An 18,957-nucleotide genomic window follows, 5' to 3' on the forward strand; every position below is an offset into this window, starting at 1 on the left:
ACTCTTCTATGTAAATTAGTAAGCAGGAGGAGGAGGCGGGGCATATCATATGGGCGTGGCTTGAATAGCTGAACACAGATACATCAACAAACCAGACGATTTAAAAAAAAAAAAAAAAAAACATGCACAATTCGGTTGGTATGTGTGATTTTACATGTCATGAAAGCACAACTGCTCTATTTCCACGGCCAACATACATGTTGTTCTATTCTTATTTCCACTTAAAGGGATAGGTCAGCCAAAAATGAAAATTCAGTCATCATTTACTCACCCTCATGTCGCTCCAAACCCGTATGACTTTCGCTCATCTTTGAAACATAAATAAAGATATTTTTAATGAAATCTGAGAGATTTCTGTCCCTCCATTGAAAGCATATTCACCCAAAGACGCTTCAAAATGTTCATAAAGAGATAATCCATGATAAAATAGATTTAATTTAGGCTTTTATTCACATATAAACACTGATCATTGAGCTTATCAAATATGGTAAACAGAAGCTCAAGAATGCTTGCTTGATGTGTGAGAACCAATGAGGTTCATTCTCATGTGTTCCGCAGCATGTTTGAGAACCAATGAGGTTTGTTCTCGTGCATCAAGCAGGTTCGGTTGAGCTTCCGTTTACCATATTTGAGTGCTCTATGAATGTTTTCTGATTTATATGTGGAAAAAAGCCTAAAATAAATCTGTTCATCACATAAAGCGATCATATCTCTTCAGAAGATTTGGATTAAATTTTGAAGCATCAGAGTTTTAGGTGGATATACTTTCAGTGGAGGGACAGAAATCTCTCAGACTTATCTTAATTTGTGTGAAGATGAGCGAAAGTCTTACGGGTTTGAACGACATGAGGGTGAGTAAATGATGACAATTTTCATTTTTGGGTGAACTAACCCTTTAATGGTTTTACAGGTGAATTTCATGGGGGTTTTTTGTAATCACAGCTATGGTCTTTTAAAAATATTTTGCAGTTCGGGTATGAATCTATTGCAGAAGGCTGTCTATAAAGTATGGCCGCCTTTGGGTAACGCGTCTCTGCATGCTTGAAGCAAACAGAGGGCTTTCAGAGTCTGTAGCAGGGAATGCAGAGGGACAACAGCTTGGCACATGACAACGAGAGATATGTGTGTGAGGGGAAGCAGGCAAGGAGGAGATGGTGTGAAAGAGTCTTTTAGCTCTGTGCTGTTAACCTTTGCTCTGTGAGAGAGGCCTGGTGGGCCACCGTCTTGTTCTCATGCGAGCGGAGACCGGAGACCACGTCGATGAAGGCCAAGCTCTGCACTTCTTTGTGAAGCGGCTCTAAGGCAAGAGGACAAAACACACAAATCAACCATTCAAATGGAATAAATTGATTCATGAGAGCTTAGTTTGGCACATGAAACAACATTTGCAACACTTTTTACTTATATAGAGACCAAATTTTTCTTCAAGCATGATACAGAGCTAAGAGATGGATACAAATACACAGCCGAGGTTAAAGGCCTGTACACACCGGGACAAATATCGCGCGCGATTATCGGCGACGTTTAACGCCTCGTGACTAAACAAAGGGCGCCAATGTGAGTGTGCACACCGACGCGAAAAACGCGAGGCGTAAAAGCGTCATTTTTGAAAAAACGCCTCGGGTTCGTTTTCTTTGGTTTGACGCGCCGCGTTAAAAACTGGCAGACCAATGAGAGTGGCGCTTTTGATCATGTGCCTGGAGCTGCTGAAGTTACAGTGGCGCTCAAGCACAAAACGGTCTTGCCGAGCACACATTGATACCAAGACGACGAAGAGGAAGACCCCTACAAACTTTGGGTGCTCTGCCAGTTCTTGGCCACACCAATAGATGTGTATTATTTCTGTATTTTTACTGTTTTTTTCTTTCTTTTACATTCAAGAAATATAGTTGAGAATGTCTATTTCATAAATGTTTATTTGCACTACAGTTCACTTGCACTACTGTTATTGTGACTTATTTGCACTACCGTTTCTGACTACCATCTCTCATATGTCATATATATGCCATTTTATATCTGCATTTTTATCTTCTTTAACTTTATTAATATTGTAAATGTTTATTTGCACTACCGTTAAGAACACGCGCCATATACTGTGAGGGAGTGAATTTGCACGTTCACTCTGCGAAAATCGCTTGGGTATGAACACGAAAAACGTCTCGAAAAACACTGGTGATATTCGTCCCGGTGTGTACAGGCCTTAAAGGTCCCGTTTTTCGTGGTTTTTTGAAGCTTTGATTGTGTTTATAGTGTGCAGTATAACATGTGTTCATGTTTCGCGTGTAAAAAAAAACACAGTATTTTTCACATAATTTACTTATCTGTATACCGCTGTTTCCACTGCCATAAAAACGGGCTGATGACTTCCTTGTTCTATGAAGTCCCTCCTTCAGAAATACGTAACGAGTTCTGATTGTGCCAGCGGTTCCTGTGTTGTGATTCGACAGCAGCTTAGCGAACCTTGCCCGGAAAGGTCACGCCTCTTACCATAACGTGTGCTGCACATAGTTTTACATGTGGATTATAATTTTCGGGAACCGAGTTAAACATAAATTGTAACCATTGATCTCTAAGTACAGCGTCCCTGGGAAGGCCAAACAAAGGTGATTGGACTGCGGGATGAAAATAACAGCGTTTCGACGACATGGCGACAAACACACTCTACAAACGCAACTCTTGCTCTTCTCCGTGGGAGCGCAACAAGACCACGCCCCCTTTTTTGTGTATTCCTGTGGGCGGAGGTTAGTCAAAAAACTGTTTTAGTGACGTCATTAAAGAAGGAAGTAGAGGGATGTAGTCCAAACTGGCCGTTCGATGTAGGCGACTTCTGTTAAATAAAATATCTAGCTTGGCATTGAACTTTGAGCTTTAAAATTGTACAGATTTTATTTATACTCTAACAACAACATTACACACTAACTAAAGTTTGAAACATGGGATCACGAAGAACGGGACCTTTAAGATAGCTTCATATTGGGAGATATTTGCATGCATCAGAGAGCCACTTATTGAAATCACGTTTGAATGTGCGCTTGCGTTTTACTTTTGTGATCGCGCATACTCTGTGAATAGGGAGCGCGCATTCTACAAGACCAAGACATTTATCAGACACTTAGGCTCTGTTGTGCAACGAATCCTCCGCCACAGTCTTGTCAGTCATCTCGACACTCTCATCATGTCATCAATGAATTCTGATTCCTGTTGCACTACATACGACTCTGCAGCTCCTGTTGGATGAGCTGGAAGGGACTGAACTGAATTAAATGTTTTTTATTTCTATAAAAAGCAAAATGTCAATGAAGGCATAATGGAAATGTAGTGGTGGCATATTCTATCCTAAATTCACCCTCACACTCCATCATGACAATATCACGAGACAGATTTTCACCTCGAATGTCACATTTTGATCTTGTCACACCCCTATTTACTAACATTACAAAGACATTTAAAAAAAAAAAAAAAAAAAAATGGAATAACAAATGTTAACATTGGTTTACACTTTATTTTAAAGGGATCCTATAATGATTTTTTAGAGTGTAATGTTGCAGTATGAGCATGAAAAAGGTCTGCAAAGTTATAAAGTCACTCCAAAGGGAGTTATTCTACTCAAGTTTTCTCTTGGGAATGAATACATCACAATATTCCTCAAATAATTCCCACCTAAGGCATACACAAAATAAAGGGGCAGGGTCTAGTTGAATTGCGTTAGTTATATGTTGAAACTCGCAGTTACAATAAGGGGTGTGAAATTTCTCAAACATGTATGAAGATGTTGACCAATCACAACACACTGGTCCAGTGACCAATCAGAGCACATGGTGCTTTTCAGAAGGAGGGGCTTCATAGCGACAGGAACTAAATGGAGCGTTACTGACAGACTGGGAAGAGAGGTGCTGCAATAATGTCAAACGCGTGAAAAATGTTTTTTTGAAAATTCAAGCATGAAAACCTATTGTAGTAGACCCCAAAAACAAAATCAAGACTTTGTAAAAAGGCATAATCTTTGTTACAGTGTAATTAAGCATTTAAGTACTGAGAAATATTAATTAAAGGGTTAGTTCACCCAAAAATGAAAATAATGTCATTAATGACTCATTAATGACTCCGTTCATCTTCGGAACACAGTTTAAGATATTTTAGATTTATTCCGAGAGCTTTCTGTCTCTCCATTGAAAATGTATGTACAGTAGACTGTCCATGTCCAGAAAGGTAATAAAAACATCATCAAAGTAGTCCATGTGGGTTAGTTAGAATTTGTTGAAGCATTGAAAATACATTTTGGTCCAAAAATAACAAAAACTACGACTTTATTCAGCATTGTCTTCTCTTCCAGAATCCTATCCATTGAATTGATTCCATTGAATTGATTCCATTGAATCCTTTCATCTGTCGGCATTGGTAACGCACTTTTACGTCGCCGTGGTTGTTTTTGGCGATTAGGACATCCGCGACATGCACACTTACGCACCATTTTAAAAAATATAGCAATACCAAAATACAAACAATGTAGAATAGCTTGAATACAGCGTGCGTCTCCCTCAGACTCTAAACGAAGCTCGGGCGCACCAGATAACACGTCAGCAGCGTCACTGCGGAGTCGCGAACGCGGATTGACAACAGACCCGGAAGAGAATACAATGCTGAATAAAGTCGTAGTTTTTGTTATTTTTGGACCAAAATGTATTTTCAATGCTTCAACAAATTCTAACTAACCCACATGGACTACTTTGATGATGTTTTTATTACCTTTCTGGACATGGACAGTCTACCGTACAAACATTTTCAATGGAGGGACAGAAAGCTCTCGGACTAAATCTAAAATATCTTAAACTGTGTTCTGAAGATGAACGGAGGTCTTACGGGTTTGGAACCACATGAGGGCGAGTCATTAATGACATAATTTTCATTTTTGGGTGAACTAACCCTTTAAGTGGATTGCGCTTCGGCATGGCTCCTCAGCATGGATGAATCGAATGTTTTGAGGTGCAGCTATGTGTTTAGGTCATGCCACCTTTAAAAAGCACTGCTGACATTTATTCTTGTTTTTGCACGAGCCTGGTCGCTTTCCCTTTTTTTTACTGTAGGCTCTCCGCAGTCCGAAGTCTTTTATTTTTTACCACAGTTGTCGATGATAATCGTTTTGAACTTTCTGGATTACAAGCCACCATTTCAAGTTTAAATACAGTCCAACTGCTGTAAGAAGAGGCAATATGCGATATAGCTTACTAGCCAGGACTCCTTTCTGCTTAGACAAACGTCAGCAAATTCGTATTTCCCGCAAATTCCTACCAGTATCACTCAGATTATAAAACATTATCTGAAGCTTACCGTCGTGAATCAAGCTAAGGTAAGGAGATAGTTTTAAACACTGATTGGTTATGTACTAGCTCAATAATTGATTTTGGATCATTTTTAACCAAAAATAAGTACATTTATTGAAGTTATTTAATTAAACTTATTTCAGTTAACTGCTAAGGCAACATTTCTAATTTTCTAACATTTCTAAGTTTTTCCCATCTAATATTTATATTATATTTCAAATAGTTTTCGTTAGCAATAATAATGCTGTTTAAGTGTAGTTTCAGTCTTCTTTTGGTTCAATCATTCCTACACTTGTGAACGTGCTGAGTCGTTTGTTTCTGTGATCTCTTGACTCACCTGATCCCATGATGGAGCAGATGAGAATCATGGAGTTGTATTTGATCTCTGGTGCACTGTGCTCATCTGTCAGTAGTTTGTGTAGAACCTGCACCAGATTGGAGCTGACAAAGTCCTTCTCTGCACAGTCTGAAATCAAAGCCATGAGGTGACTCAGGTTAAAAGTTCTGAGCAGAAAACATTTGGACAAACCTGAATGAATGACCTTATCTCACTAAAGGCTTAAAGGGGCAATAGGTAGAATTCAGAAACCCTTGTTATTACTGACACCGGTGGTTGTTAAGTGAACTGCAGGCAGCAACTTATTGCTCATACTTGCATTTGTGCACACGTGGCGTACAAGAGACTGAACTGATATACTCACAACAAAATTCTTTTTAGTTCTTCGATAAGTTGAAAAAACCTTTGCAGTGATATACTGTTAACGAAACATCCTGACCCTGTCCGCACTGCTGAGAGCGATGTTTAGAAATGAATATGTAAAATATGCGCTGCACTTATTCCTCTCAATAACAAAATAAACACACAACAAAAATGACACCGGGAAGAAAACAGCAGTTAAGAAAGCATCTGATCATAGCGATGTGGATATGTTTGCCCCAGTTCTGAAATTCACTGGCATCATGACGACAGATGAAGTAATTAAAATTACACTGTTATGTTAGATTTGATTACAAAGTATATCTGAGACTATAGACTATATAGATCTGTGAGACTATAGTTTGAATGAATCCCTTTTCTTTGCATGACACATTGACAGTAAAATACAGAATGGCTCTTTTGGCATTATCCTGAACATTGTATAAGCGTTCGTTTCATGTGTCACTGAATGCAAGAGAGGCTCTCGGAAGTGTGTGTAACATCACATCCTTTGGATTTTGAATTTGAATGTCACGAGTCCTTCACATAAAATCAGTTTTCAGGCTTTCATAGACAATCTGCAGTAGGAAGTCGGGGAAGGTCTCATTTTTTAAGTTTCATTATAAGCTGTTCACACATTGGCAATAGAAAAGTGATTAATACATAAAACTTCTTACATAAAGCCCCATTAAACACTTGCCTGGAAAATCCAGCCTCACCACTGTACCAGCGGATGAGTCTGGTCGGGCAGTGAATCAATTCGATTTCTAGGGCGGAGCAAATCCGAGCAAACAGGAAGCGGAGTAAACCAATCAGAGAAGGGCGGATATGACGTTAGCAAAGCGACAAGAGAGTCAACAGCGAAAAGTAAATAATTAATGTGTTTTTGGTCATTTAAAACTGAATTCACGGCTGAATAGAACAAACTCTCGGGTCTCCCGTGTGCAGTCTTTGTTGATATTGAAGGGACTTTCGCCGCACTAGAGTGATGCTGTTTGCGTCACTGAAATAAATGAATCTGATTCGTCGGTACGTTTTGGAGTTGACTCGAATCGCGACAGATGGCAGACTGACCAGACTGATATATCTTGTAGAATATATATCAGTCTGGCCTTGCCAGGCAAATTAAACGCATGAAAATAGTTTTGGAAGATAAATATACATAAAATGTATTTTCATTCAAACAGGTATTTTCTAAATATTACAATCAAATACAGTAAATTCAGTTAAATTTGGACTCTTTTGCCTTTTTTGTCAAAGACAAATGTAACCCAGTTTACCAGTGTTGTTATTGTTAAAGGGGCTCTATGTAATAATGACACCCAGTGTTCAAAATAGGTACTGCAGTCCAAATTCAAAATATTGTTTGGCCCGCCCCCTCGTTCAAAGACGCTGGTTGCCAGCTTTTACAGCATATGGTTGCCAGCAACAATAGGGAGCGCAATTGACAATGAAAGCTGAGGAGACTTACACACTGTAAGCTGATGAGTTGATTTATTGATGAGTTGATTGGTTTAGATATGCTGTTGTTCATAGAGATATTTAGATGGATTCAGAGGCTTTTTAGTAGAGATGCAACGATTGCAATTTTCTTGGCTGATTTCGATTTCCGATTTTTTGTTAGTGTGATCGGCCGATCCCTATTTTTTGCAGATTCCGATTTTCTTTCTAAGAACTATAAATGACAACATATACAAACAAAAATCTACTTTTCTTCAATGCAGAGTTTTATTTTCATCAAAAAAACAATTAAAAGTCAGTAATAAAATATAAACAGCTCAAATAAATGCAATAGAATAAAGAGAGCTATGAAACTAAGTTTTTCGGGTTAACTGGGTTTTTATTTAGGTAAGAAATACTACAGAAATCAAAGTAATCAAATGTAAAATAACACATTGTGTTATTTTGCATTGGTGACCTTAATTTCTGTAGTCTTTATTGCAAATAATTCTTACCATTAAAGTTATACAATGTATTCAGTCAAGAGAAGAAAGTGATTTTTTTTTTTTTTGCCTTTTGTTTCATTGATTAACATGACAGACAGCAGCAGGGATATTGGACTGCTGTCCCTTTAAGAGTCTATGAACGGTGTTCAACGGACCCAATACTGTTACACACAACATGAGTTCACTTTCTTAGCTATTTAACGATTCAAAACTGACTGTGTTTATCTGTGTACTCGCCAAGATTGCGAGACTCGCATTATGTTAAGACTCGCCAGTGGTGTGCTCGCTTTTGGTGTGACCGCGAAACCTGCGGGAATGACTAAAATTATGCGCAATACAAGCACTACTTAACCGGAGCGAATGAGACGAGAGAGAGAGGAGGCACCCCCGCGGGTGTGTGTCACTTCACCGTGACAGAGAAGAGAGCGAGAACGCGCAGCTGATGTTATTGCCCGATTCTCTGACCCAGTTCGTTTGCTGGTTTCCATGGTTGTAATACGCTGTGTTTTCCGCCAACTGGCAACCTGTGATGTCGAAATACTATTGGATAAACTGCAGCACAAGGTTTCGCACAGACCAAAACAAAAACAGACATTCCGACACGGAAAGCACATTTTCAAAGTAGAATATTTGGCTGTAGCAATGTTTTTCTGAGAAACATGTAGGTGAACTTGGCATGTTTCCTAAATATCTGCAAACATATTGGGGTATTTTTATGCTTTATTAAAGTAAAAATCTTACATAGAGCCCCTTTAAAGGTGCAATATGTAATATTTTCTGTCTAGAGCTCGCTAGAGGCCTGTTCAAAACAAAGGCGTAGCTTGATGATGCCAAGTTTGAGCGCGGAATCTTGGGACGTGGTCTTCACCTCACAGCCGGTGGAAACAATCGGGATAGGACTCGGGAAGAAATCATGTTCATGGAGTCAATTATTAACGTTACTGTAGTATGACGCAGAGCAGGAGCGAGTGTTGTGGGAGCTGAACGAGGCCGCTGGAGCGATTGAGCAACACGCCTCACAAGCAGAGGAACTTTTATTATGTCACAGTTGCCTGCGCCGCATCCGCTTTTCCGGTCAGGAGTATAAGGTAACGCAGCTCTGTTTATCATATTAGATACATTTGAGTGTGTTGAAAATGATGTTATAACGTTACTCTGTGCGTTCGCTTGGCGGCTGCTGTGAGACGCTGTTACACACTGCAGTAAGATAGATCAATATTAGATTAGCATATTAATAAATGCTGGATGGCTTGTGTTGATAAATGGCATGCAATTCAATTTTAAAACGTATTGTATGATGGAGAAAATGCTGTATTACAGTTACTAAAAATAAAGCTGCATCTGATTATGCTATGTTAGCTACTTCACAAAATAGTGTTTTTAGTAGTAGTAAAATTTAGTTTAGTAAAATAGTAAAGCATGGTACTTGCAAAAAAAAAAAAATAAATAAATCAAGAAAATTAGATTTGAACAATAAGACTAAACGTGTTGAGCTATATAACAACAATTAGTTTTTCTGTCTATAAACGTAACCAAACAGTTGTTCCCTTGTCTAATAAAACATGTAATATGTTAAAGCGTCTTTGGTGTTTCCATGGTTTCTACAAAATAAAACCGGAAACTGAGGGTAACGCAGGGTATGACGCAATTGACAGGCGACTCCTCACACGTCCAGGAGTCTTGGTTAAAACTGCAAATTTCTCACAATTTACAAATAGTTGAAAACATTTGGGATATTGTAAGTACTCAAGTGAACAAAATATATAACACTGGCCTAGTGGTTTTTGGATATTTTACTGCAAAATTCTTACATATTGCACCTTTAACTAAAACTAAAACCATTAAATAACATTTTTTCGTAAATGAAATAAGCTGAAAGAAAATATAAATATTAGATGAAAACTTAAACTTAAAATGACATTTAGACGACACTAATTGAAACCAACTGAAGTACTAAAATGACTAAAACTTAAATATAAAAACAATCAAGCTAAACAGAAATAAAACAATAAAATAAAAATTAAAAAAGTGCATAACAAAATGACTAAAACTAAATTTAAAATATGAAAATGAAACTATAAAAATAAAAGATAATTTAACATATTCATAAATATTACTATATAGTATATAGACAATAGTTTATGTGAATTCACCCTGCTGAAGACATTCAAATGTGTCAGTGTCTCAGTACAGATTTATGTAACATACAGTAATAATTGATTTTTACCCAGATCTAGTGCTGCTATGAGACCCAAGGCCACCAGCGCTTCATTCTGCATGATCATGTGTTCACTCGTCGCCATGGTTACCAAGTGCTTAACACCTGCACCTTGTATGACTGTTCGGACCACATCCTATTCAGAAAGAAAAAAGCAGTCAGAACATTCCAGAGGACATGAATCTGTGATGGAAAAATTTGGCTGCAATAACACAATTCCTTTGATGTACTAAGTCGTGTGTCGAATGAAATTTCTGAACCATTTCCCATGTAACACCATGACTCTATGACCCAGTCATGAAACAACAAAATCGGAACCAGTCAGAACATATTTGATGTTTATTATAGACATAATACATGTTTCGTTGAAACTATAGTGCAATCCTAGTCGCAGTCAAATCCGGTTAGAACAACAAAAGATTTACATAGTAGAGATGGGAGTTACTACTCGCTGCAAAGTCGTGTCAAGCCCGGTTAAGACACGGTGTGTGATGATGCAAAGCATCACCAGAATCATCCAAGCATCACCAGCCATTTCCATCCAAAGTTGCAAATTTAACTTATGCTCAAAATTGCATTAAACATTTGCGAATAAAGCAGCGTTTACCATCCCATGTGTTCAAGAAAACAAAATCGTCACTTCCTGGGAAACTGGTGCAAAATATCGAATTAAAAATGGAAATTGCTGCAATTGGGGAAGCCACTGTGGCTCTTTTTCCATAAATGACTCAATACGCAACGCAATAAACGCTGTCATGTTCTCTTGTGTTTGGATTCCTTGTGTTTGGGAATGCAAATCATGAGAGACACTTCTGAGAGGGAATTAAACCAAATAATTTTGATGACAGGACTTTGGCTGATGCATTTCAGAACGACCAAACCAACATTTGCAGTGCAATGCGACTGGTCCGCCTGTTAGTTCAAGTTATCCAGTCACATCCACTGTTGAGGCAAAGTCACGTGAGTTTTTTGTTGTGCATTGAGGGATTTATTTGGTTAATGTGTTTCAATCGTAGTTTAAAAATGATATAAAAATGATCAGCCTCAATTGAGAGCATACATTTTTGATGCACATTTTTAGAAATGATGTGCATCTTGGTGTTTCCATCCAGCGTTTTTTTTTTCCGATATCTCACAATTCACATAAAAATAGGTGGATGGAAACATAGCTACTGAAATGAGTGAGAGAATGAAGTGCGAGAGTGTGAGACCTTTGACTTGCTGTGTCGTATGAGAGCGGACAGCAGGCGGTTGGACTCTCCCATCACTCCGGCGTGGTCTTTCGCTTCACACCACTCCACCAAACGTTTCACCAGCTTTGCGTTTGTTCCCAGCTGCTCTGCTGCATCAGCTGCAACACATAGACAGTGCTAAACAATCTACCTAACACAAAACACAAACCACCATAGAGCACATGCTACAACACACACACACACACACACACACACACACACATACACATACACATATATTATTTATATATATATATATATACACACACACACACATACACACACAGTGGGTACGGAAAGTATTCAGACCCCCTTAAATTTTTCACTCTTTGTTATATTGCAGCCATTTGCTAAAATCATTTAAGTTCATTTTTTTCCTCATTAATGTACACACAGCACCCCATATTGACAGAAAAACACAGAATTGTTGACATTTTTGCAGATTTATTAAAAAAGAAAAACTGAAATATCACATGGTTATATATACAAAGTAGTTCATTGTTAGTTATATGATACTTGATGCAATATCCAACACCTTTTAACAAACTGAACCTTATTGTAAAATATAACCCATTATACTTTCTAAACATTATAGCAGTTTCATATTTTTAATGCTGTGCACTTGTTTTCTAGGTGGTTTTTACTTGATTTTTCAAACTGAGAGACAAGTCTGTGGTAACTGACAGCATGACACAGATGCTGTCGATACAGCTTAAGTTGTATTTCAGTTTATTTACCCAGGAATATTCATTTTAAACCCAAGCTGTCACTGAAAGCTAACACGGCTGGACTGCTGCCATTGAAAGACAATGCAAATTCATCCACGGCGGATCCCTTATCTGCAGATCCATAGTTTTTAAATGACAGAGTGCCATCGATCCTCTGCTCGCTTAATATCAGAGACTAACTGCTGTGCGGCAGCAGCTGGGACGAGCTCGAACTGGAGATGAAATGACACACGCTGTCTTTAACTGAGCTAAACACCTGTAAAGCATACAAGGATTTGTAAGCTTATAAATTTTAATTAAAAGGAACTGTGTTTGTTAGTCTGTTCATTTCAGTCCATCTAAATGCTAACTTTTAAAGTCCGCCTGTTGTGAAAATCAAGATTTTAATGTTGTTTATATGTCTATGTGGTGTTTTTAACACGCTTTAAGACAAACCATGTGCAAATTCATGAGTCAACACCATTGCTGAGTATTTTCTCTTTAAAGGGGTCATGAAATGGATTTTTAAATTATTTTAGAATGTTTCCTGAGGTGAACTTATAGTGTTAATATGATTTTTACATCAAAAATTGTCATAATTTAGAAATAAATGGCTATTTGCTACCCTGATTTTAGCCCTCTTATTTGAACATTCTGTTTTAAGGGGCGTGTCTGCGGTGAGACTTCAGTGTAAACGCCCACTGCTGTGATCCTTTCAAATATTTTTACCACATTTTTACTATTACAGCTGTCGAGATTAACAAATCGTGAAAAATATTGATTATTGCATTATATTTAGATCTATTCCTATCTATTGATTGCGTGAATGCAGTGATCTTGTCGTTGCAACGCAATTTCACACTCTCGTGAAATGCTTTCACCATAACTAACAATGCGAAGTCGATTTAAATACAGTAAGAGATTCATTATGTAGTGTAAGAGTGCCACTGTAACAGGGAGTTTTGTCAAGTGTCCAGATAAACTCGCACTGCGTGATTGACAGCTTCGGCCATTGTAAAGAGAGCGTTCTTTGAAGTAAAAATACTAGGATTCTTCATTATGAATTTAACTGTCATTACCGGTTTAAAAATGAAATATGTTACTTGCAGTTTACGGGGTCCTTGCTGATTCCAGAACAGTTTATTCCTGATCTTTGAACAAAAGTTTTTGGGCAAAGCCAGTCTTGTATTTCACTGATGTGACTAGGATGTTCATTAAAAATAAACGAAATCCATTTTTCTCTGACATTGGGATCGTTCGACAGCTTATGCAAAAATGATGTTTTTCACAGCCAGGAACAGCACAACGTCTGCGTGGCATCACAATCTTGTTATTATCACAATCTTATCGTAAACAACTAGGCCTACTTTAGATCACTCGCTGCTCATCAACTGAACACCAGTGGGCAGGGACAACAATATATTTTTCTGTTGATATGAAAAATCGGGTAGATTTAGCAATATGGCGGGTGTATGATGTATATTGCGATGTTATGATGAACTATATGGCTTTCTCCACAGATGTTGTTCAAAGTGTTTGTAAGGATGCTGATTGTTAGAAGGCAGCTGTCTGACTCTGAGATGAAGAACAGGAACATGGTTTGTGTAAAATTAGCAACACATTATTAGCCGTTTGATAAAGTATCCAAGCAAAAGGCTAATCAAATTAATTACCATCGTGTCCGACGTAGTAAAAAGCGATACCATTGTGCAGCGTTTACCTCAGTAGGTTGACCGAGAGGGTCACTGAGCTCGTGCGAGTGAGTGGAGGCTAATTAGCATATTCATAGATGAAGCAAGGGTGTAGAGTTACATTCAAGCTATTTTAAGGCAGGAAAAAAACATTTAAATAGTCATTTTGATGATCAAAGATGAGTTTTAAGGGATACAATTATTGACTACAGGGAACTTTAACAGACATTTGATGTTATAATCAGTGTTGGGGGTAACGCATTACAAGTAACTTGAGTTACGTAATCAGATTACTTTTTCAAGTAACTAGTAAAGTAACGCAATACTTTTTCAATTTACAACAAAATATCTAAGTTACTTTTTTAAATAAGTAACGCAAGTTACTTTTTCACATTTATTAACTGACTTGTTGTCCCCATGTTGAGAGAAATAAAGTGCAGAGGGTGTTGTGTACGCTGTGTAAGCATAATGGTTATTGTAGTTCTAGACTAAATGTGAACATGCATTTACTCATCTCACTTGCACAGAATCATTCAGTATTCCTCAAAATGAATAAAAACAGTGAAATGCAATCTCAGAATTTTTGCAAACCTGTAATAATTAACTACATTAAATTACACAAATATACTTTCTGTATTTAATCTAAATTATTATCCAATGTCTTTGCTGCTGACCTTCATATACCTAATTCAACCATACTAATAAGCAAAAAATACTTTAGATTAGATTTAGAAATAAGAACTAGAACTTCTTCTCCTGTATCCTATTCTTCTTTAATCCAGAATGGCAGCACAACTGAAAGGTTTGTTTGAGCTGCGCCCTCTATTTATTTTTATTTCAGTTTTAGTTTTAGTAATCACCCTAAATTTATTTAATTTCAGTTAGCTGCTAACTACAACAACAGTGAAATACATTAGAATGCAGTTTTTCTTTTCCAGAAAAAAAAACGAACCAAAAATATTGATGACTCATCCTATACTCATGGGCGTGGCCACATTTGTGTCCAATCAAATTCTCTTTAGAAAGGCAATGCCCCACCCCCTAATGAAACATCAACATTTCATGCTGTTTTTAAGTTTATATATAGTCCAAATTATATGTAATTTTAACACAAAATTTTAATTTGAGCACCACAACTAGTTCAGCACAGCAACACAGGCATGATTCTGGGGCGGGACTATTGGTAGATTTTTTAAAAATGTTTTGGGTTACACTTTATTTTAAGGTGAGGTAGTTACATGTTACTACAAGTACTTACTATAGTAATAACAGTAACCCTAAACCAAACCCTAACCTTAGCTCTATAGTAAGTATATGTAATGTATTACTATTACTCAGTACTAGTAATTACAATGTAACTACATCACCTTAAAATAAAGTGTAATCATGTTTTGTTCTCTGAATCGTGGGAGGTTAATAAATACCCTGTGTGTCGATGAGCATCCGTAATGTTCCCAGGAGCTTGAACTGGACTGGTGGCATCTCTGATTTCAGGAACTTCAGCACTACATCCGACACACCAGCCAAGAGCATCTTAGACTTGTTGACCACTGGAGAAGAGAGGGGAAATTAAGCAGATTTAGTTTTATGCAGAGGTTGGTGAATCATTCAATGATTGAGTGAAATTTCAGACTGACCTGGAATGGCCAGGTTCCTCAGAGCGCTGAGGGCGGCGTGCTGCACCGTGACGTTCCCCTCTTCAACGTGTCTGTCTAACAGCTCAAGAAGCTTCTGTACAATACCAGTGTCTACCATGTGGATGCAGTTTCCATCTGTAAACAAAAACACTTATTCACAAATCTTCTCAACACAGTGATTACATGATCCTGCAAGTTGTTGTAGGGCTGATGTCATACCATTGCGGGCAAAGTTAGCGATGGCGAGCGCTCCCGCTAGCTGGAGCTGGTGGTTGTTGGAGGGCACCCATGAGAGAACCCTCTGAAACACGCTGCCTTTACCACCCTCAAACAGCTTCTGCATCGACTCATCTACAAGAAAACACATCACACGTGACTGCAAACACAACACAAATACATTAAAGGAGAGAATAAGACAAATTACAATGCCTTTAAAGGGTTAGTTCACCCAAAAATGAAAATTGTGTCATTAATTACTCACCCTCATGTCGTTCCACACCCGTAAGACCTTCAGAACACAAATTGAGGTATTTTTGATGAAATCCGAGAGGTATATGACTCGTCCATAGACTGCAATTTAACCACCACTTTCAAGGTCCAGAAGGGTACTAAAGACATCGTTAAAACCGTTGACGTGATTACAGTGGTTCAACCTTAATGTTATGAAGCGATGAGAATACTTTTTGTGCACAAAAAAACAAAAACAATGACTTTATTCAATAAAATCTTCCCTTCTGTGTCATTCTCATACGCTGTTTACGTTCAGCGCTTCCAGGTTCTACGTCAGAACGGCGATTCAGTATTGGCTGACGCTATTCACATGAGCAGCTCGACATATGTGTGTGATGCTGAAGCAGGAGCCTGCCAATACTGAGCCGTTGTTCTGAAGCAGAACCTGGTAGCGCTGAACGTAAACCGCATATGAGAATTAAAGTCGTTATTTGTGTTTTGTTTTTGTGCACAAATGTATTCTCGATGCTTCATGACATTGAGGTTGAACCACTGTAATCACGTCAACGGTTTTAACAATGTCTTTAGTACCTTTTTGGAACTTGAAAGTGGTGGTTAAATTGCTGTTTATGGACGTCATATACTTCTTGGATTTCATTAAAAAAAAATCTTAATTTGTGTTCTGAAGATGAACAAAGGTCTTACGGGTGTGGAAGGACATGAGGGTGAGCAGGGTTGGGCAAAAATACATCAAAATGTATTTTAAAATAAAATACCAAATACCTTAATTTTAAGTGTATCAAAATAAACTACAAAATACAGTAGCCACACCATGTATCAAAATAAACTACAGTACTTTTGTATTTTAAAAATACTAAAAAATACTTTTACAAGGGAGCATGAAATTTCTTCGCAAACCTTCCATCAGTTGGCCTATTTGATCTATCCCTGCTTCATACTACAGTAACGTTAATCTGATCCATGAACATGATTTCTGACCAAGTCCCATCCTGATTCTTTTCCACCGGCTGTAGACGTGAAGACAACACATCCCACGATTCCGCAAAATCAAGGATAAGCGACTGAATAAGCAACTTCCAGTGGCGAAAATGTACACACAAAATGTACACGTGATTCAATCTAAAACCAACCTTTAGCTCGATAATAATTTTCCTATTGTCACTGTGAAGCTGTTTTGAGACAATGTGTATTGTGAAAAGCGCTATATAAATGAAGATGACTTGACATTGTGGCTTTAACAGATCAAATATTCAAATATCCCTGTGATCTCCCAAATGAAGGTTAGTTTTAAAGTAAACATTTTAATGTTTAACAATTGCAAATGTCTCATATAATTGTATTCTAATTTATTTACTTGGTGTTTGGTAAAAAAGGGCCTACTTTGCATCAGAAACACTGACACAATGACAAACAAGTAATTTGTTGTAATTTGAATGTATTCGTAGCAACTAGTTTCTATTATAAATTAGCCTATAACTATTTAGTTTGGGCTACTAAAACAAACACCACAACTTCACATGAACTGTTAAAAATTATAGCAATTTCTGCAAAAAAAATTATGGAAAGCTGGCAGCCTGCACGATTTTTGACCACCTTTTTCCATACGGATCAATTTTCTGTTCGGATCTCAACAAGTCTGGGCAAAACTACTGAGTATGCACCAATCAGAGGCCGTATATTTATGATGTCATCATGTAAAGTATTTTACAGTATTTTAAAACTACAAAAATACAAAACACTAAAGTATTTTGATACAAAATACAAGGCCATTTTCATCAACCCTATCAAATACAAATTACAAAATACTATTTTGTATTTGAAATACGTATTTGAAATACATGTATCAGAAATACTGCCCATCCCTGAGGGTGAGTAATAAATGACATAATTTTCATTTTTGGGTGAACTAACCCTTTAAGCTGGACACCAACTAGGTTAAACGATTCAATGAACCACTAGGTTTTGGATGGTTGTGATAATATATCACAGATCAGCTGTTTTTTTTTTCAGCAGAAAGTGCAGTGAACTTATGGCACATGACAAAAAGCAAGACAAAATTGAGTTTTGAGTGAAAATCATGTTTCTTAAACTATAATCTGCCCTGTAGCAGACAGTTTGGCTCAACTATGCTCAGATTTAGAGAAAATGAGTGTAAAGAGTTAATTTAACTGAAAGGAAATTCAATCAAAAATCTTTTAATCCATTTTTACTTCATATTTATAGCAGTATGGCTAATAAATGTCATATGGAATGTGAACCAAAAAACTTCCTGACTTCTTTGTAATGAAGAGCTGAGAGAAATGCAATTTACAGTACAAACTGGATAATTATCATATTTGTAATGAAAGAATATACATTACTCTTCAAAAGTTTGGGCTAAGTAATACTTTCTTAAAGAACTTAATACTTTTAATCAGCAAGGATGTATTAAATCCATAAAAAGTGACATTTACATTTCAATTAAATGCAGTTTTTTTTTCTATTACTCATCATAGAATCTTGACTCTTTTTATTTTCACAAAATATTAACCAGCACAACTGTTTTCAACACTGATAAAAACAAGAAACATTTCTTGAGCAGAAAATCAGCATATTAGAATGATTTCTGAAGGATCATGCTGAAAATTCAGCTTTGCATCACAGGAATAAATTACATTTTAAAATATATTCAAATAGAAAACAGTTATTTTAAATTGTAATAATATTTCACAATTTTATGTAATAAGAAACATTTAAAAATCTTACCGACCCCTAACTTTTGAACAGTAGTGTATGCGAGGTTGGAAAAGTCTCAGTATTCAAGTGCAACCCATTCATTGAAAGTCATTTTAATGCCCCACAACTTATTCAGCTAGTGTTTAATATTGATGAAGTGAAAAATACATCTGCCAGAAAGGCCTAACTTCACACTTTCCTTCTCTAAGTAAAAGGATGTGCATCCCTATATGGCCAATAATGAGCTTATATAACTGCTGGGAAACTATATAAAATGATGAATGTTCTTGGGAATTAATTCTACATACAGCATGAGGTCATA

The 18,957-nt window shown here is 37.1% G+C and overlaps 1 protein-coding gene across 3 annotated transcripts in view; it reads right to left on the minus strand.

The window, feature by feature from the left end:
* Positions 1-506: 506 nt before the first annotated feature.
* The window catches only part of rap1gds1 (RAP1, GTP-GDP dissociation stimulator 1), a 56,546-nt gene continuing 38,095 nt past the window's right edge, over positions 507-18,957 (minus strand). For all 3 annotated transcript variants that reach the window (XM_048186047.1, XM_048186048.1, XM_048186046.1), the window contains 7 exons: positions 15,669-15,800; positions 15,450-15,584; positions 15,237-15,362; positions 11,394-11,533; positions 10,192-10,318; positions 5,659-5,787; positions 507-1,297 (listed from right to left, as the gene is read on the minus strand). In XM_048186047.1, coding sequence (XP_048042004.1) covers positions 1,170-1,297; positions 5,659-5,787; positions 10,192-10,318; positions 11,394-11,533; positions 15,237-15,362; positions 15,450-15,584; positions 15,669-15,800 — 917 coding nt within the window. In that variant the 3' untranslated portion in view covers positions 507-1,169. The remainder of the gene's footprint in view (positions 1,298-5,658; positions 5,788-10,191; positions 10,319-11,393; positions 11,534-15,236; positions 15,363-15,449; positions 15,585-15,668; positions 15,801-18,957) is intronic.

This window comes from Megalobrama amblycephala, linkage group LG3 (assembly GCF_018812025.1).
Source record: "Megalobrama amblycephala isolate DHTTF-2021 linkage group LG3, ASM1881202v1, whole genome shotgun sequence".
Taxonomy (NCBI): domain Eukaryota; kingdom Metazoa; phylum Chordata; class Actinopteri; order Cypriniformes; family Xenocyprididae; genus Megalobrama; species Megalobrama amblycephala.